General features: G+C 37.9%; 1 protein-coding gene across 1 annotated transcript in view; it reads right to left on the reverse strand.

The window, feature by feature from the left end:
- WAC (WW domain containing adaptor with coiled-coil) overlaps positions 1-21,834 on the reverse strand; it is a 57,826-nt gene that overhangs the window by 22,860 nt on the left and 13,132 nt on the right. Inside the window, exons 4-7 of the mRNA XM_017820249.1 lie at positions 14,028-14,134; positions 13,183-13,298; positions 12,599-12,711; positions 10,827-11,135 (exon numbers count right to left, since the gene is read on the reverse strand). Of these exons, the coding sequence (XP_017675738.1) occupies positions 10,827-11,135; positions 12,599-12,711; positions 13,183-13,298; positions 14,028-14,134 (645 nt within the window). The remainder of the gene's footprint in view (positions 1-10,826; positions 11,136-12,598; positions 12,712-13,182; positions 13,299-14,027; positions 14,135-21,834) is intronic.

Genomic DNA, 21,834 nt, shown 5'->3' on the forward strand with positions numbered 1-21,834 from the left:
GAGCACAAACACCCATTTTGAAGCTTCAGGTAAACTTCTGGAAAAGATGTGGCCTTATCTAATTACAGGCTCCTCAGGGCAAGGGGTTGGTTCATGTATCTGTTGAGATCTGGTCACTTGGCCAAGAGCTTTCTTAAGAATAACTTACAAAGAGACAAAAGGGGTTACAAGGACTGGAGATGGGGAGGGAACAGTTACAAAATTTCTGGGTGGTTTTCAGTAACACACGAACTAGGACAGCTGATGAGGTATTAGCCCCCATTAAAACAGTAAGTCATTAGTAAAAGTCTTTGTTAAAAACTATTGCATATAAAATCTTATAGTGTTCAAAGTAAATGTTAAGACAACTGCAGGTCAAAACACATCTAACAAACATGAATCTCATCATACTAAACACAAACACGTGGAATTTAAATTGAACTTGGATCCGCCATAGTCCAAATAAGGACAGGATGCACTGGCAAACAAAAGCAAGAGAAATAAGCACAATGGGGCACGTTAGTACTTATATACACACAAGCCTCCTACTCTACAGTTTTAAGAACCTTACAAAAACAACCAAATAAAAAACCCCGAACAACAAAATATCCTCATTTCAAAACAAACAAACAAACAAATACTGAGCAACTGCCAGCACTAATTTCAAAAGGTATTTAATGTAGTTAGGCTTGTCTTCACAGTTAAATATTGAGTTATTTTAAGTAAAGAAGCAACTCAGTACTATGTTATTAATTCACATAAGCAATACCTGACCCTCAAACCACACCAATGCCAAACAGCTGGAAGTGTTTTTCACCCACGCTGCAGCTCTGAACAGAAAATACAATAAATCAACGGCAAACTCAAGCTAACAATGCAGTGAAGACAAACCTTAAGCCCAGTTCTGGGTATTCACTCATTTCTTGAATAACAGAACTCAAAACATGTCACTCAAAATGACTGAATTCCATGAGGTCTGTAAAAGTACTTTAGCTTGGGTGAGTTTCTATGCTACAAAAATCCACAATGAACTACCTCAACTCAACACAGTCCAGTTATTTCTTTTAGACAATATGGAGACACTACTCCATACCTGTATTATTGTAGGTATTTTAAGTATGTGTTAAAATATATCTGTGAAAGGTATTTTTTGTACAATCACCCACATCAAACACCTAAAGATGCAAAACAAGAACGGTGTTTAACACTAACATTCCAATCTTTTGAGATGCTTTACAACACAAAACCAACAGCCTAAATGTTATGAAAAAATACATCTCTATGATCATGACTATCTACATGTATATCACATAATAACTCTGTTATTTAACATTATAGAGGATGCAGAGTACAATAACTGTCCAAAGCATCACTACACTACATAAATTAAGTAATTTCAGTTATTCATAGTAAAAATAAAACATATAAACTTGTTTCTGCCAAAAAAACCCTGTAAAAGATATTTGTGAAAATACACATATTTCTTGTTTGTATTAAGCAGCTGTCCTGGTTCCAGCCAGGACAGAGTTAATTTCTGTAGTGGCCAGGAGGGGCAGCTATCCTATATCACCTCACCATTGCTTGGGGGAAGGGGGTCTTTTTGCAGTCAGGGCACTGTGGCAGTGGTTCAAGTATTACAGTTTCCCATGTGGTGAGCTTTTTTTTTCGTGTGAAACATTCACCTCTCTTTTACACCCTTTTATTAATATTGCTGCTGTTACTGTTTCTTATTTCATTGTCGTTTCCAGTAAGTTGCTCTTATCTCAACCTCTATCTTTACCTTTTGTACCTCCAATTCTCCTCCCCAGCCTGCCACAGGGGAGGGAGCAGCAAGCACACGGCACTGTAGTTTGGAGTGTTGCAGTGGGAACACTAAACTGGGGAACATCATTCCTAAAACTCAACAGCCTTATTTGGTATCCAACATGGGGTACGAAATAACAGATATGACCAGAGCAGTTGGAAACAAATTTGATCTGAGCATTTGTTGTATTAGATACAGAGACATCGGTCACAATGTTGCTCGGTCTGTTCACGTGGTTGTGGTACCTAACCCTGTACATATTCTCATACAGACAGTGTGCCCATCACAATGCTCCTCTTCAGAGCAGGGAGAGGGATTGGGATTGCTTTGTTACTGTGCTGTGGGGTATCAGTTTATGAGTGATAAAATCAAGGGCAAGGAGGGTCATGTGGGATGTGCATTGAGTGCTACTCTGCTGCCCTTACCTCAGACACTACCTTTGTGAGCACGTTAATAATCATACCCAGTCTGCGCAGGGAACAGGGGAGAATGATCTTCCCCAGCTTTTCACCCCCTTTTCCTCTTTCAGGTCTGTTACAACAGCTTTTGTGAGTTCAGAACTTCCTCTGGATGTTAAGGAAAGCATGGTCTTATTGCTATGTCTGCTATGTCTCCTCAATATGGTTTACATCATGTTTAGAGTCAGGAGAGATATTTATAGGAAGGCCATTCAGAGATCTGCCCTGAGGGTGGATAGTCAAGAGTGGCATGGAAGGTGGGAGAAAATGGGCCAGTTTTTGGGGAAATTCTCTGTTCCAATGGTTTGAAAGTTCACCCCTGAACAACTACAGGAGCCTGTTGAACTGACAGAATACTTGCAAGGAGAATGCTGTGCCAACTCCAGAGCAGTACCTTGCTGCGGTGAGCTGGGCCACAGCTATTCTTTGCCAGACACATTTCCATAGTAGACAGCACCCTTAGGAGGAGGAGGAAAGCAGACCAACAGGCACTGTGGCCACTCAAACTGCAGCTGAACATGAGGAACAACCCATGCTTGGCAACAATTGCCCCTGTACAGAAGAAGAAATCCAAGACCAAATCAGTTTGCTTAGTGAGGGATGAAGAGGAAGCACGGTCCTTGAACAGGAGGAAGAGAAAGAGCCAGAAATAATCACCCAATCCCTATCCCCAGGTGAGCTGTGAGCTATGCAAAAAGACTTCAGCCACCAGCTGGGTGAGCCCCTGCTGACTGCCAGTGCTGGGCTGCATGTTAAAAGGGAAAGCCCTTTCCACACATCACGCCCCTGATGCTACATGGAGTAAGTGGGTTGGGCTGATCACACAGCGAGCTCGAACAGGAAATCCCAGTCACTCAGGGATCGTGGAGATCATCACAAACTGGCCTGAAGACAAAAATTTCAGACTATCATCGGAAGAGAAGGGGGAAAAGGTGACACATGCTGAGGAGGCCCCACCATATAATCAGCTACCTGAAAATGCAAAGTGACGCTCTCTTTACTGATGGTTCCTGCTGTACCACAGGGATCCACTGAAAAAGGACAGCTGCCCTATGGAGTCCTACACAACGAGTCGCAGAAGCTTTTGGTGAACAAGGCGGATCAATTCACATTGCAGAGCTGAAAGCATCCAGCTGGCTTTAGATATTGCTGAACAACAGGGATGGCCAGCATTCTACCTCTACATTGACTTGTGGATGGTAGTAAATGCTCTTTGGGGTGGCTGGACCAATGGAAAAAGACCAACTGGCAGTGCAGAGGTAAATGCACTGGGCTGCCGAATTGTGCAAGACATTGCTGCCCAGGGAAAGAAGGTGGCTGTAAAAGTACATCACGGTGTTGAGTGGGGACATCATATCCCCTATCACGTACCAGCCTCTGGAAAAGCTGAACAGTACAACAGACTGTTAAAAACACTTTGAAAGCAATGGATGGTGGAACCTTCCAACAGCGGGACTGACATTTAGTCACAGCCACCTGGTTAGTTATCACTAGAAACTCCACCAATCAAGCTGGCCCTGCCCAGTCAGAACCTATACATGCTGTAGAAGGGGGTAAAGTCTCCATGGTGCACAGGAGGAATGTGCTAGGGAAGACAGTTTGAATTAGTCCTGCACCAAGCAAAGGCAAACCCATCCATGGGATCGTTTTTGCTCAAGGACCTGGGTGCACTTGATAGGTAATGCAGAGGCACAGGGAAACATGATGTGTACCTCAACGGGATTTGATTTTTGGGTGGGAATAGTCTGTAATGTTGAATTGTGTAATACTGGTTGCTGAATGACACTGCCACTGATGCTATAACCTTCCTCCAGTCATGGTACCGTGGCAGCGGTTCAGGTATTGTGGGTTCACATGTGGTGAGCTTTTTTTCATGTGTGCATTGTTTGCCTCTCTTGCACACCCTTTTATTAATATTGTTGCTGTTACTGTTCACTTCTTAGTTCACTGCTGTTTCCAGTAAATTCTTATCTCAACCTGTAATCTTTACCTTTTCTTCTCTACAACAAGAAACTCCTTTGTGATGGAGACAAACATGCTAAAAATACAGACTACCGATTCTTTGCGTATAATCACAAAGTTTTTTACAGTGATTTAAACCAATCTGTTTTACTCCGTGGTTCCAGACTGGATGCTTCATTTCACATAACTAAATCCTAGAAATACTGCCAATAAAACAAAGCTGCTAAATATTTTCACATCTATTTTTCTATAATATAACTACAAAGGTTAAAAATTGATTTAATTTATGATGCTATACAGAGCTTGCAAGTTTTGCTTTTTGAAGGTAACATAACTGGTCAAAACTTTTCAAGATGAAATGTCTGCCTGACAAAAATCTTCAGGTTATCACTCACTGGAGTGTGCATATTTCCCTGTTTTTCCACAAATAGAAGCAAAAACTCTTCACTCCCTCCTTTTCCTTTGTAATTTCCCTTTTCTGATCTGCTTTGAGAGACTGTTTCATTGTACATTTTGCCACACAGTTAAGTTTACTTTCCAACATCTAAACACCATTTTCTAGTTTCTAAAACATTTATTAAGATTTTTAAAAAATGCTTACTAATTATACAGTCCTGTAGTTCTTGAGTGCACTTGAAGCATCATGAAACACAGTCAAGATGAACAGAGCATGCTAAGAAAAGTTATGTAGCTTCATAAATCTAAGCCCTGTAGTTTTACAACTCCAATACACTGGTCGCTACACCTGTGTCAACATCAATTCACATTCATTAACAAGTTATCTACCCTATTATTGCAAAATAAGGATTTGGATTACATGGCAATCATTCATAAACCCAATCTGAATCACTACGCATCAATCAGACTAATCTTGAACCTACAACAAGAATTTTACCAACAGAAATGCAAATTTAGTCTGTGTCTTACAAAAAAAAATTTTGTAAATAAATGACTATGCTGCAAGGCCTGCAAAAGTCTTAGACCACGACTGGAGAATGAACAGGGCAAGTCTGCAGCCTCTTCACTGTCAACACCAACTTCTATAAAAATGCCATGCAAATAATTCTTCAACCTCACCTAAAATTTCAGCTATTATCATGAAAGTCCCCAGGAAAGGTTTTGAAATATTAAAAAAATGAAGTAAAAACCAAAAGTAGAACATAGCCTGCTCTGATCTTTCGAAGTATTAAAATCTTCATTAATTAAAATTAATTTTATCTCTTCCTCTGAATAACAACAAAAAATCAGATTATTTTTTAATTTTTTTGTGATTTTAAAAATAAGACTTTGTACAAATTTTTCCATTATAAGCTACACACATTAAAGTTTTAATGTCTGGAGCTTTTAAGAAAACTTCTAAAAAAATCTATTCACTTTGTTGAAACAATGTGAAAATACAGTATGCTTTCTGACAACTATGCAAACAAGTTTATTAGATGCAGTCTACACACAGAACTATATTACAGAACAAAACAAATTTCTGGGCCATCGACTTTAATCACAGGGGAAAAAATTAGCAAGAAATAAAGCCATCCAAAAAAAAAGGAGGAAAGAAAGTAATCAGATGGCAAAAAGAAACACAACTAGATCTGGAGATTAAGGTAATGTGAAGAACTATTCATTGGTTTAACATTAAAATGGAGCCAGAAGAAACCTTTCTATAATGAAAATAATTTTTTACGACCACAATGATTATGGAAGAGCTTTGTATTCATAACCTACAATCACATCTTTTGGACAAAAAGGACAGAATTCCAAGTCAGCAGTCAGTACTTCCTATGACAAGAACCTGTATAACACAGGTGCATCTTTTCTCCAAGTTTTGCAAAGAGGTATCTGAAGCAGAAATACCATGTCAAGTCAGAATGGAAATATTGTGATTTTTCCAAGTAGTGGGAATTTTTAAATAACATGGCCAAGCAATCCTTTCAGTAAAAAATAAAAGATCATTTTCAGCAGTTGGGCCACAATGTTCTTCAGTTACAACCTAGACACCTCAGTTTCTCAGAGTTTGAGGAAGTACATAAAAATGCTGCTGCATCTTGCCATCACCAAGCTCCACCTCTTATGACAAGAATCCTTGGTCCTAAGCAAAGAGCTGATCCACTAGTGACCGACATTCTGAAACACAATCCTAAACCTACTATGTTTAATGCAGAGGGGTGAAAAACTACTAAGCATTCTGACTGTTCAGCTACTCTGTTTGCATGAAGTCCTCCTCTACCTCTGCTGTGCCTCGGTCACCCTGTTCTGTCGGCTGGAGTCCTTCAAGTACCTGTCCCCAGCATTTGCTTACTCCCTTCTTGCCTACAGTGTGCTGAGTTCACGAGGCATGTCAGTGCGACAGAGAACTGCGTGGGGAGAGAAGAATCAAAAAGTGGAAATGCATTTTTCAGGAGGAAGGGCCTTCCTTCACAGTAATGTTTGTGACACCTATCACACTAGCACTCCCTACATGAGCTTTAAAATACTGCTGTATGTGGCTTGCTCTTCTAATTTATTTCAATGACATGGCAAATACTGTTGACACGACAATTTGTAAATTATTAAAGTGACCCTTTGAGTGTTCCAATAGCTTTCACTAATGATGTAATTTTTATGCCATTTAAAACAAAACAAATGGATTCAAAGTCCTTTGGATTCAACTCTACAGTTTTACCCAACCACTCTATTGTGAGCTGGAGCTGTTCTCTTTGCACTGCTAGCAACGACCGTGCACGTGTGCTCTCTGTGGGAGGAAAACCACATTACTAAATTTTCAGAAATTCATGCCTTATTGCCCCATAAACCTCATCTCTGCTCCAATGATTAAACAACAGAACAGCTAACAGAACTGCTCCATTTTCTGCTGATGATTAAGAATCATAACACATTTTCTTTGCTGAAGTACCTGAAGTGTACAGTCCATCAACTAAGTTCTCTGAGCACTGACAGTCACATTTATCTGTTTTACATACTTCAGTTCTGATCTACTAAGGGCCTTAAGCCACAACAAAAATAAATAAATATTTAAAGGCAGTGCATTCTGTAAATGCATTTGGCCAAATGAAATTATGGCAACAAGAGGAACTGCATTCTCAAATACATTCAAATGATCTAAAATACAAAAAATTCCCTCTTTTTCACATTTGGATTATACCAGTCTTAAACTCGAATTTTTGTATTTTACCTCCACCACCAAAATAAATGTAACAGCAATGCTCAGCAAACAAGTATAAGGTACTGGAAGAAACTTCCAACAGTCTCACACATGTAACTTTTTCTAACCACCACATGGATTGAGTAATACGCTTAATAATACACTTAAAACTGCAAAACTCAGCCAAAGAAGATGCAGCGATACCAGAAGCAATGTTAATAACTGACCGCTAAAGACTAGCAAGTGTTACAACTAAGAAAACCACGAGGGTGAGAAAAGGATCAGAAGCATCAAGGTCAAAACCCACCCAGCATTGCACTGGCCAGCTTGCTCTGTTCTGTCATAAGTTTTAGAATATTGCTGCTCTAGAAAGAGAAGTGCTGCCTGATGGGATTTGGAGTAAAGGTGTGAGAAGTAGTATCCTACAGACAGACACACTGTTAAGATATGGACAATTACAACATTTCATTCAGTAACTGAATTAGAAATAGGAAAATGTGATGTGCCCTACAGATAAAGCAGCCAAAAAGTAGGAAAAGCAACCCCACACTTTACCTGCATAAAGCACTCACAGTGAGCACAAACAGAAGCAGCAGATTCTGACTGGAACATTCAAACCAAAGGGTAGAGGTCAAATAGTTCCCCAGGAACTCTCCACTACTGCCAGCCATTGAGGGCAGAGGACTACTGCTAACAGCTGAGCTATAGTTCAGCCAGGGATTTTATTCAATCTCCTTGTGGGACTACAACATACCCCTGCAGCAAAAGAGATTGAGCTGAAAAAAGCATTGTTTTTGGGTTTTGTGGTTTTTTGTTGTTCTGCTGTTCATAACTATTACTGCATTAAAAAACACACACTGAAACCAGAACTATTAAAACAGTGTTACACATATGCTGGCATAAGGCTGCCAGTAACACATTGACAAGAAGCAAGAATTCATTTAAGCAAGGACTACTGCATATATTATTCAGTCATTTGGACCAAGCTGTTTTTATAGGCAAAAAAATACAGCTTTACCTCTTTTTAGAAAGAGAGAGGGATGGCACAGTCAGTGAAGGGAAAAAGATCAAAGGCAGTTTGCTTTACTAGTGTAAAAATAAACCTCTCAAACTATTTTTCAGTTCTACAAAGACACTTTTAGAAGACTGTTCGAACCAAGTGTCTCAGGACAATTATTTTCATTTAGTATAACAGCTACAAACAAATACCTTGTAAGACTGCAGGTTCACAGTCACCTCTGAGAGAATGAGTAACAGAAGTAAACCATCCAAAACACTGCTTCTTTCCTTCTTTTAAATTTAAATATGCAAAATGCTACAGAAAATTTACTGGTTACATTTCCTTAAAAAGACAGTCCAACATTCCCAAAACAAGAAAAAGCCAAGTCAACCGAATATACTCTCTGAATGATCTCTTATCATGACAGAACCTGCACTGAATTTTTCTGTTTCTGTAAGAGGTAAATTCAACCAACATGTAAAAACTCACATTTTCTAGATTAAGAATTTCAAGCCTGACATTCACCTATTCTAATTCTTCAATTATTTACTAACTTTCTGTAATCCACCCTGTCTGAAGCTCAGTAAGTACAATATTTGCTCACAATCAAGTGCCATGAAACACTTAGATCAATGAGGCATGAGTATTACACAGAATCTACCCATTTAACCCATACAAAATTAAATAACCATCTACCTAGGAATATAGAAGTGAATTATTTAATATGGAACCATGCATGGTAACACAGATTCTAAAGTAAGATCTACAGCGTCAAGATTGCTCTGAGTGATTATTTTCACTCTTCATATCCAATTGTATGCTCTCAAATTAATGTTGTATGCAAGAAATATTAGAACACACTGACAACATTTGTAGCAGTTGTCACAATGGGAAGTTTCTTCAATTGCTGAAAGAGTCAGTTGCTCAGTTAATAAAGATGTACAGTAAAGCAGGGAAAGAATATCCAGTCTGAAGTCTGATCACACACCAAACAGGAAGCAAGAATACGCCAGAACTGAGTCTTAATAAGGGTTTTCTTAAAGTGTATTTTAGATATAGATATAGAGTAGATACACTAAAGAAGAGAATGCTTGACATGGATGTTTTGCACTGTAATGTTTAGAAGTGCATCAAATTGTGATCAGAACATAGAGCTTTAATTGAAGTAGGTAACTACTGTACTCGAGATAAGAACCATGCATGAACTAGTACACCTTACCTCACACTTTATTGTGTTGACTAGAAAAAGGCTTGCTGAAAATAGTCTGTTCCTCTGTAGTTTACAGTCAGCATTTGTGACCCAAGTCATGCAAAAATTGCATGAAGTCTCAAGAAGCATTAAAAACATTTCTTTACATGCACAATTGTCTTACACTGCAGTATTTGTCAACATATAGTATTGGTTGAATATTTTGGATGGTCAGATACTCTTATCTCTGTGTAAAAGCTGGAATTCTTTAATAAAGAAAACTGGAAGGCCCTAAAACAGAATACAAGACCAGTGTCAGACCAGAGTCTGTTCTGGTCGTCTTTTTAAAACTACGCTATTTTTCTCTAACTAAACCAACGTGCAAATATGAACAGGGCAACAAGCCATCTTCCCCCAAAAAATACAGTGACATACTAATTATGCAATATTTTAAAGTAAAACCCACCATGATAATCAATAATTATTTTTTTCTCTCCCAAAGACCTCAAAATATCATTTTTTGTATACAATACCACTCCGAAAAAACTCAACTATACCAAGCATCACACTATCACTAATGACACAAATCTCATTCTCACAATCTTCTTGAGCTCTTCTTTCCTAGTAATGAAGTAAATCTAACCAAAATACAGACTTTTAAAGGGTCACAGACAATGCACAGTGAAGTCCTGATCTTCACTTCTTGACTCAAACTGTTTATAATCGGTATTACACAGAAACACAAACTTTCAGCAGCTTTATAACTGAAGATCCAATATTTCACAAGATACAGATCAAAACAGAAGAATTGCTGTTACACGGAGAGAACTGTCTCACTTCCTCTAAGAATTGCATTTGTGTTGATTGAAAGATTTGACACTGGCATTCCAAACAGTAACAGCAGTTCATAAAACATAATGGTCCAAAATGACTTGCAAATAGCGTAACTACATCTACGTTAAGAACTCAAATAAATGGCAAAGATCCAAAACAAGAGAGAAGACAAAAAATAAAATATGTCCTACTAAAATACGTTTTTTCAAATTATAATTTGAAATGTTAATTTGCAGAATAAGCTAGTAAATAGCAAATACTGCAGTGTCCATTTTAAGTTGTATAAGATACAGCAAACGTGGTTTAGGAGGAAATAAACTCATCAAAACAGTAATCAGGTTCTAAGCACACACAAGCAAACAGGAAAAATATCTTTCAATTCTAGAACTAGCATACTTTGAAGAAGCAATGTAAATGCAATACATCATCTTGAATACTAGAGGCAATTTCATCTGACATACCTTTTCTCTCTGTTTTCTGTGCAGGGATGGAAGATGTGGATGTAGACAGTTTTGATAAAGTAGATGCTCCATTAGCATCAAAGGATTTCTTTGGCTGGTGATCAGATTGTAGAGAAAATGGACTAGGAGGAACAGTGCTTGGGGTAGCAGTTGGATGAACCACTGGTTTGATGGGATGCTGTACTGGAGTAGAACTACTGTGAGTCTCTGCCCTTGGCAGTCTGTAGTCTCTGTCATTGTGCCTGCTTGTCTGAGATAAAATATTCTGTGGGAGCATACTGCTGGTGTCACTGGAATGCTTGTCTTCCACTTTTTTCAGGATTCCCCAAGTAACGTTGCAATAAGAAAAAAAGGAATAAATTAGAAATGAGTCTAAGATTGCAGAGACTTTGATTAATACAGCTGCACACCAACAACTAGAGCTGATTGAACTTCTTATGATTAAAAAAAGCTTTAAGTAGATCAGTATCAAAAAAGGCAAAATTTAATTCTACTCACTGACAAAATGCATTTTCTGACCTTTGCTCGATTTAGAGTTCCGGTTAAGCACTGTGTTTTGATGAAAGGCTGCTTTATAACAAGTGTTACAGTCAAGTTAACTTTTGAAGTCGCCTAAAAAAAATCTAAATCAAAATCTATTATTTCCATCTTGTATTTAGTGTGAAGAGATAATTTGTGCCATTTTTCTTTTGTTCGCTGAAAATCCTGAACATCAAGTATATTTAAATTCTAGCCTTCAAAGAATTCCTCTTCACGTCACTTAGGTACTAAAACAAATTTACTTACAGTTGATATAATTCAAGACAACTATATATACTAAATGAGTGACTAATCTGCATTTGTCACACAATCATAAGACTTTAAAATATGCTCCACAGGGAACACACCAAGCAAATACAGAGTAAGTCTTTTTATAGATTCTTAGATTGTCATCTGTCACAAAACAAATACTGCATTATGCATGTCTGCTATCTTTTTGTAGCATTCAGTATGTTTTAGCACATGCAGTACGTTTCACTATACACAGAAAAACAGTCCTTTATACATCCCTACGTCGTCAGGTCCCAAGATTGTGGGGGAAGATTAATACTCTGATTTCTACTTTTAAATCATCCTGAGAACTATGCTACAAATGCACCCAAACGACATCAGCATACAGACAGAATCCCACAGTACAACTATTTTCCACAAAAAATTGAATTGACAAAGATTAAAGCTAGGTATCAGGAAAAAAATTTCAAAGTTACAGAAATTCATAGTGCAGGAAAGGTTTTGCTAAGAGTATTGGTGCAGTAAAAACATACTTGCAATAACATATACAAGCCTCTAAAAACCCTGATATCATAATCCACTAAATTAGCCTATTATTTTCAGATGTGAAATCAAGGCTTTAAAAGAGACCTTTGCATCTCTATTTTTAAGCTCAAAATATGACATTGGCAGGTCTCAATGATCACAACAGTCCAATTAAACTATAAATTGTGCAAGTTTTTTAGATAACTAGCCATGAAGATAATTAAATTAGGCAGTAAAAGCTGCAGAAAGAAGGAGCACCACGAACAGCACTAAGCAAGTGTTACACTAGTAAAGGCTTAAAATTATTTTAAGAAACAACATTTGGGAGAGCTGACTGTGCTATCCACTTTTGCTTTTATATATAAAAAGGTGAGAAAAACAGCTAAGAAAAGGGATTTTTTAAATTTTTTAAGTCTGGAAAAGAAAACAGTAATGCAAACAAGGCAAGAACATATTGCTGTAAAAAAACCACATACTTCCACTGGCAAACCCACTGGCAGCTGTCGCCTGCATCACCTCTCTTCTGTAATCCCTATCTTTTGGAAAACTGTTAACTGACATTTTGCTTGCTTCTTTTTGTCTCTGCTCTCTGAAGAAAAGAAAACAAAAGTTAAGTAAGAACTTAGATCATCTAATAATATAACAGTTTCTACGGGTGAAGTTAACATGAGATGAATTAAACTGCTCTAAGAGCTTGCTGCTACGGGCAGGGTTGGCAAACTCCGGCCACTGCTTCCTTACACCCGTGCTTGTTGAAGCCCACAATGTACCAGTTCAGCTCACTAACACTGACAAAAAAAAAATGAAAACAGAACAACTCAAAACAAAACTTAAAAAACACCACTCACCAAAAATCAAAACAAACAAACCAACCATACTTCCTCCTCAGGCTTTGGATTGTTATGGGATAAAATAAGTGCCAGAGGTCACAGTACGGGTAGAAACACGGCAGACTCGAACCACAATCTGTTATAGCAGTAATCTATTAGATAAGCTCAACTCTTAAACAAGCTTAAGAATATTTGTTCCTTATACAATTAAAACAAACACAAGCACATACCTTTCCAGCCACTCTTTTGGTTTTTCCCATTGTGAAACTTCTGTTCGGCAGTTGTAGTAGTATTTTTTGCCTGAAGAGCTGATGTGTTCAGACCAATCATCCGCAGAATCATAAGCCTTTAAAGTACAAACAGTGTTGGACAAAAGACCACTTGAGAGTTTTAATACACAAATTTAAGAGTTTTCATTGTTTTTAAAACTACATGGCATCTTTATATCCATTTGCATCACTGTTTTCCATTTACACCATCTCTAAATGCCTGTTTCACTGATAGCCTGAAGATGTGACCACTATGCTCCCACTGCATTCTGCAATTCTCTTAAACAAAAATCTAATAGTATATTTAGTGAGATGGAGTAATGTCAATATTGATAATAGTTTCCTTCACCTTAAAATTTCCTCCAAAATTATTGTATTTTCAAAATTTTTCTATACATTGCAAATTTACCTATTTTGTTTTAGTGCAATTTTTAACAAACACTACCTTAACTACTAAAACTTGGATAATAAAGTGACTAAAATGCACAGTCCATCTTAAATAAGTAAAATCATACTGTCTTCTCCGGATTTACCATAAAGGTCATGGAAAGTATTTCTTCTTTAATTTAAATAATCTAGTATTTTAAAAGTAAAGGTAGGTAGCTCGAAGCTCTAATGATTATTAATCAGAATTGTTTTACAACAACTGCATCTTGAATTTATAGAGTGTTTATAAAATAAAGCCTTAAGTTGGAAAACTCACTGAAACAGGTAACGTACATGCTGCTTGTCTTACATAAAATTATGAAAATATAGTGTGTATGAATGGGGTGACACAGGGATGAATACCAATCACAAATACTCACTGCATCAGAAGTTTTGCTTGGATTATTGCTGGGATTAGAAGAATGTGAATTTGAACTATGAAGAGCACTGTGGTTGTGTGAATTTTCTTGTGGAGAGTAACTGGTCCCTAAAGAAAAAAAGAAAGACTGTTCACAATGTATGTTTTCAAAAAAATTAACAGTCTACATTCTAAGGAGGTAGAAGGGTAATGAAGAGGGGAGGGGAGGGGAGAAAGTAAGTTGTCCACAGCCTGGACCACAGCATAGTTCAGATGCAGAAGTATTTCAGGAGACCACATGCATATTTCTTTTCACATAGAGTAAAACTCACTTTGCCTTTCTAGTTACAATAATGCAGTATGTCCTTTCGCTGGTCTTACTCTCAAACTTTATTCCATTACAGGCAAACAAGCAGCCTTTATAACTTCTGACACTTTGAAGAGTCCTAACATGCCAATTCAGAAATTAACAGGCATTTTCTCCTCAACATTAAGTCAGAAAGTTTAAATAGGCTTATCAACAGCCTACACAGATGCACAAAATCAGGCTGTAAGTTCACTGAAGCAATGCTGTTTTCTTAACCACTGAGACTACTTGTAACTACTTCTAGGTAACTCTTTATGCATACAGATCAGACCAAATTTTCCTGCACCTCAGTCTCTGCAATAAAGGTATTGACATCTAGAATACCAAAAGCAGCATTTCCCAAACTCCTCCTGCTTCTGGCCTCCCTACCAACTACTTCTCAAGGTAAGCTGGTTTTCCTCAATATGAAAACACAAGGTAAGCTGGTTTTCCTCAATATGAAAACACTTAAACACAAAAAATCCCAGCTGAAACGGAAAGAGACAATTCTCAACATCTTTTAGATCTGGATTTGTGCCTAAGCTCAAGTCATCTGAACAGTTCCACATATGAAGTCAAAGTGCTTTACAAATGGCAAAGAGTGGATCTTATGGGCAACTACAGTAAAGAACAGTCTACTTAAGCAGACTGGTAAGTGCGAGCAAATGGAGTAATAAAAAAAACAACTGTTTTAAAGTCTTCCAAGAGCGACACAAAGAGACAATGACTAAATGACATAGCATGGTGCAGAATCAGAGATATTATAATCCAAATTCTGACTTCTGAGCCTTCTGACTACACAAGCACTGACTAATTACTATTTCAAAAATGTCTTCCTCCCCACCTCTAACCCTGCAGGTTAGAAAAACAGTCCACCACAAAAGCAAAGAGGTACAACACCATGATTAACCTGTTTAGTACCTTACAAAGGTTAAAGGTCATTCTGCACACGTGTTACTGCAACCTGAACCATCAGTATCTCAAAACCTTTCCCCACACCGTCTTGACTAAAACTGTATGTTATTCTCTTTAAGGCTATGGAGGGTGAAAAAAAAAAAGGAAAACAGAGTAAGTCTCATACTCAAATAACCGCCTTCCAGGAGCTAGGCAATTAGTCCTACACCAAAAGTATCTTGCATGCTTAGAGCCAGGTAGAATGACTTACCATTGGGCTTGTCAAAGCAATACCCATAACATCACACACTCGTGATGCACAGGCATAACAACAAAAAATATATTTATAAAAATAGACATATTTAATTCCCCTAAATATAAGTAGTATATTGTAATTACTAGTCTGTATTCCTCAGTCACACCAACAGCCTAAATTTTTTTTTTAGATACTGATTAGGGAGTGAAATAGCTGTTTAATATTTTTGTATCAATCATACTGTTAAGTTTTTATTTATTTACTATACCCTTCCACTGAGATAAAATCATTAAAATTTCTTTATGTATTTCCGTAGGTTGCTCAACGCAGACATATTAATTCATTTCTACTACGAGATAAAATCATCTCCCTTTTTCAAGGAAAAAACAAGATGAAAATTTACCAGATGGCCTGTTTGAATAGTTTGATCATAGTCCCTTCAAAATGTCAGAAAACACCAATGTACTTAATTTACTGTAATCCCATAGCATGGATGCAGGAACACTGCACGCTGTTCAACATACTGAAGAGGTACATGGTTATACTTAAATACTCCAGTGGTCTAAATACAGCACCACAGTGAATCTAACACTCATTTTCCAAACACGAGTAAGAGCCAACAACATACCTATTAAATCAGTAAAATATTTTAAAGCCAGTTCTACCCAACCCACAAACAAACCCCTCAAATTCCCTGTGCAGAGTTTCAGACCTCATGTGCTCTATCAGCTCAGCACATGCCCCCTCCATCTCACACTGTGCCCGGCCCAGAACTGAGTCACCAAGCAAGTATCAGAGCAGCCGCAGCAGTCACACCCACCTGCAGCTGGCCCCGATAGCAGAAACACCTACTACACAGCAGTTTATTCACAAGGGGCCCCTGGGCCCCTCTGTGCTGAGCTGCAATCCTCCCAGACTGCACACCCAGAGGCTCCACCCAGCAGGGATCCTGTCCGAGCTGACGGGCCTCAGCTGTATAAAAACTGACCATGGCTGCTCCAGCAATACCTACTGCCTCAGCTCACCAGGACAAGCCATGTGGGCATCTACAGGGCCAACCATAAATACATTCCTGATGGTGCCCAAGACAATTACACAGTACAATTACAGGTGCAGGTTCACCACCCACACCTCCATTTTATTTTATGCATAATACTGCTTTACGTTTGGATCTGTACCTGAACTTCAGAAATGAGCATATGAAAGGACTTCTGAACTCATGTTTGCTGCTGGGAAACTTCCAAGACCAAAGCAAATGTACTCTGGAGAACAAGAGTTTTAGGCACTTCATAAAAGTTAAGGCCTTAAAGATTCTATGTAAACATGAAAACCATATTGCCAAATTACCTTTTTATACTGAGGCAGCAAGGTTTTAGTATGCAGTTAAATCCATGCACAACAGTCATCTAGGAATCTGACAACCCAGCCAAGCAAGCAGTGCCAGCTCAGGCTGCCTGGGAAAGTTGTAGAAGATCTTTAAAAGGCCACTAAGTTAAAACAGCATGCAGAAAGCAACCTGCAAGCAGAGGTCTACCTCTAAAAAGATGTGGGGGTTCCCCTGACTTGAATGCCTTCACCTTTAGCAAAGCCTAATCCCAAGTCATCTTACAGTGGCTGTGACTTGCAATCAGCTCTGCATCTCCCAGCTGCATGCCTGGCAAAGTAGATCATGAGAAAAGACTAGTTCATATTCCAGAAACAGGACCAACAAGGTAGACAGCACACTACTGTCCCTCAAGACAGTCCCTTATAGCACTTCTCACCTTTTCCTCTTACAGTTAGACATTCGTTACTGGTTCCACTTTCTTCAGGAAGAAGGGACAAAAATTTGTTTTTAAAGTTCTTGTTATATGTATCTTAAGATTCAGCAATTGCAAATATATATCTTTGATGCACCACAGGGAAATTCACATTGTGTTACGAATACTCCAACTCAGTTACAGAACTCCCCATGGAAATGTTTACTGCATCATCACACTGAGTTTCCTCAGCTTAATCATTATTTTGAAAGTTGGAAAGAGCTACTCCTAACTGGAAGATGGCCAAGAAGGGCATCAGCACTACAGTTACATAAAACTGAAGTGGTGCAACTGTGTGAGTAAGCCTTCACTAACACTAATCCTAATGAGGAACAAGTCATGGTGCCGGTCAGAGTCAGGGTTAATATATCAAAGCTATCACCTAGTCTTTCAAACAATCACATCCTCCTTACTAATGCACTAATGCATGAAAATCACCAGAAAGCACAAAGAGCAAGGTTCTGGGAACCAATGAAAAAACTGGGCTGTGACTTAATGCCTACTACATATCTGAGATTCTGTCATGCCAAGGCTCACTTTAAAGTAGTTTCCAGATCCAAACTGCTGAATCCAAGACAGTTTGAACTGCAAACAAGGGTTCAACACTGTGCTGAACTTGAAAAACAGATATAACATAGAGAGAAGTAAGAATATTCCACTTCGCAACACAGTCAACTTTCTCTAGTAATTATCACATTTAATTAATATCTCCATTAACACCAGTTCAACTCTGAAATTATGAAAAACTCATATTCTGAGTTAGTTAAGGATTGCACTGTTCTAATAAAACAACTGATAAAATCCCTGTCAATATCCTAACTCTCACAACCGTAATAAAACCTGTCAGTGCAGATAATACAAAGGAAGTTTACAAATGCTCACCAGCTGGAACTCAAAGGCAATCCGCCCCTTCAGTCCCTCCAGAGGGAACAGGGATTTAGGAAGGAGAGTCATCTTTTCTGTGCCCAGAAACCAGGCATGTGGAAAGAAACACTGGGCAGCAGAAAAGCAAGGAAGTTCATTCTATTTGTGTCAACGTCATACATACTGTTCCATGAACCTATGTTCCAACTCTCAGCTAACATGCAATCAAATCCATTAAACTGGAGACAATATCAGAACCTGAACTTCCTCAATAGAACAAATACTACCCAACTGACAGACACTAACTAGTTGTTAACAGAGAAAACAGCAAGATGATATTTTATGGAGATAACTAATTAAGACTTGTTTAAACAGTGAAAATGATAGAAACTTAACTAGGATAAGCCTAAATTAAAATGTCTTAAGTGTATTTCAACTGGCTTTTTTAGTTCAGTGCAAATCTTTGTCCGGAACATTTTCTGAAGTACTGCATATGGGAGTAAATAAGCAGCACAATAGGAACACAATACCCAATGTCCCAGCAGTAACTACACTATGGCCTATCATGGCCATTTTGATTTGCCACATGTAGAAGTAATAAGACAAATCGTAATTTTTCTTCACTGCATTTTTATGTGGCCTGCTGTATTGAAATAAATATGGTTGCCTTCCACAGGCAAACAAAAGCATAAAAACTTGCCATCTTCCTAGCAGAGCAGTGGCCTCAGAGAATACACCAACTGCGCAGTAACATTTTCCAGAAATTCATAACATACTAAGTTGAATGCACAATGCTCTGCCAAAAGAAGGAAAATCTAGCCTGATCACTGTACTGCCCAACTGCCCAATTACATACTCATTATGCCCCCCCAAATAAATGTTTTATACCAGTCAACAAGTAGCTCTATTGAGCATAAAAGCTTACAAAGCCTCATTTCATTCCCTGCCTTCCTTTCCTGCCACACTGCGCCTATCCAGGACAGCAGTCTCTGTTCTTTTGCAATATCCAATTCACAGGGTAATCATTCCAATATAAAGATGTTTTCATCTTTTTTTTCAAGTTGCCATTCACACAAAATTTAATGGAAATCAGCCAAAAACATTACTATAAACAGACCAAGACTCGTACATACATGGAGTTGCAAAAATGACCAATAAGGGATGGAAATGATACTATAAGCATACAGTTTTATTCATAATAGAATTTTTCTTCTAAAATGGCAGTAAGAAAATGACACCTTCAGAAGGAAAAGTCAGGAGCAGTAACCAGTGAAAGTTAAGGACTCGTATTGTTTTACTAATGCAATACTCCACACATGCCAAGATATTACTGATTATTGAAATGAAAAAGAAAATTAAATCTTACACACCGCATAATGTATAGTATTTTATTACTTTGCTGTCTTCTGTTTACACTTTTATTTTTAATTAAATCTACTCAATTTATTTCAGAAACTGAAGTTTAATTTTAGGGCAAACAGACCAAACTGCTCTAGAAAGAAAACCAGTTATCCTGCACATCAAAAAGGAAAGCAAAAGGTAATAAAATGTTAGAAAGTTAACACTGCTAGAGCAGATATAAACTTATTTTGGTCCAACCATCCTCTTCCCATTTGCTCATTTCCTTGTTACAGCTACAACTAAGAAACTAAATAAATTTGGGGTTGTTTTCTTCCTCCCCTCAGTCCACCTCCCAGTAGCAGTGAGAAATCATTTTTCAACTTAGTCATAACTTCGAAAAGTATCAGGTTCACTAACAAGGTCCACTGAATCCACTGAGTTTCTGTATGATCCAACACTCAAATGTCCCAAATCATACCATTCAAAAAAGCCTAAGGGATGAAACATGCATTTCACTACACTCTAGACAGAATCCCTACCAACTTCCTTCTTCAAAGAAAACCAGTATATTTTCAGTTTTCTTGATATCTCAACTACTGAAATAACAATAAGCCAAAGACGGGACCAATAATTTTACCATCATCTGTATAAAACATTTATTCTTAACTTCTGAAGTGGAGTAAGCAATATCATTTGAAAGAATTTGCCTCTTTCTCATGAATTAAGGCAAATTCCAACCAGCTTCTAAACACTTTTGGTAAGGCTCAAAGGTTACTAAAGTAGATACTTCTAAACAAACTGTAATCTAGAAGGTGGATCTACCTGACATTGATAACTACAGGTGAACAACAAATTCTTCAGATTTACAGTTGCGACTTCCTCCCCTTAGGGGGCCTTAGGTTCAGGTCAACTAATAAATTAGAAAAATGCTAGGAACATCCTCAACACTGCTGAACACTTACTAAGGCACCCACTTCATTTGAGATCAACTGACTTGAAAAAAGTATCCTAAGCAATTTTACCCATGGAAAATGTATTTCAGCAATACAAGTGTCATATTCCTAACACTCAGAAGACTTCAGTGTGTTAAATAAAACCCAAACTCCCTGTTCAACATGACTAATGACAGTCAATTTTAAAATCTTTTTAAACTTGCAACACTAATTACCATTACTATGCCTGATGAAGTGGAGTGGGACATTCTTCTGAAAAGAAAACAGAGGTAGGCTGAGAATAAAGCCAAACTCTGCTTTCATTCTGGACTGTAGCTCATAAAACATTTACATCTCTAATACAGTGTCAGAGACTGCTCAAGAGAGGTTCCTCTATCCTCAAACAACAGCTTCATGCAAAAAGAGGCTTTTAAATTATGACACGCAAAACCAGACATGTTAAACTGACAGCTTGAATCCTTACCAAGAACTAAGAATGAACTGAACTCCACTGAGTCATCTGAACTCCAGCCTGGATCAGCATAGCAATCGACTGAAATGTCCCCTTCCAAGCCATCCCCAGCAACGCACCACAAACCCAAATGACCAGCCCTCCCACGAACATACTGTAATAGAGCACTAAGAGATTCAAGCTCAGTAATGGAAGTTTAACAGCAGCACAACAACACACCATCCTACCTCTGGCAACAACACTTCCACAAACCTCATCAACTAAAAGTGAGCAGTAGATTGTCTGCTACTGGTTCATGCCTCAGACTGGTCTGATACCTCTGCAAAAGATAACAACTTCACTACATAAATAACAGCAAGAAAGCTGTGAATAGGTTTTCAGGATATTACTTGAGTCATAACTATAAGCATCTGATAATAAGCAGTTACCACAAAGACGGAGAACAGTGTGCGTGTAAAAGTATATTCAGTGCACATCAGAAACAACCATTTCACTTCTGACAGATCCCCTGAATCTCTATTTCTGTAATCACTGATACACGTTAAATAGTGTACATAATTCCAAATTTAAAGTTTCTTCCTCTCAAAAGCCAAGAAAAAGAAAAACTAGAGAACTCAAGACATTTCTAAAAATATATTAGCCATCTGGGGCAATAGGCACATGCTCAAAGGATTTCTGAAAATTAGGCTCAAGGGATACTAAAACTGCATAAAGAAATCCCTTAACATTAACAGGGGGGCATCACAAATTTTACTTTTTATTCAAGGAGCTTCCCAAAGAACATAAAAAATTGGAAGAATCACCGATGTCTAACAACACACACCTCAGATGGAAGTTACTCAAGTGCAGACACTGTGTAAGCACTGGGTATTCCAATATTTTACGATTACAAACAGTACAGTAATTCACTATGAAAGACTGATAC

Source organism: Lepidothrix coronata, unplaced genomic scaffold (assembly GCF_001604755.1).
Source record: "Lepidothrix coronata isolate B3197 unplaced genomic scaffold, Lepidothrix_coronata-1.0 Scaffold80, whole genome shotgun sequence".
Lineage (NCBI taxonomy): Eukaryota > Metazoa > Chordata > Aves > Passeriformes > Pipridae > Lepidothrix > Lepidothrix coronata.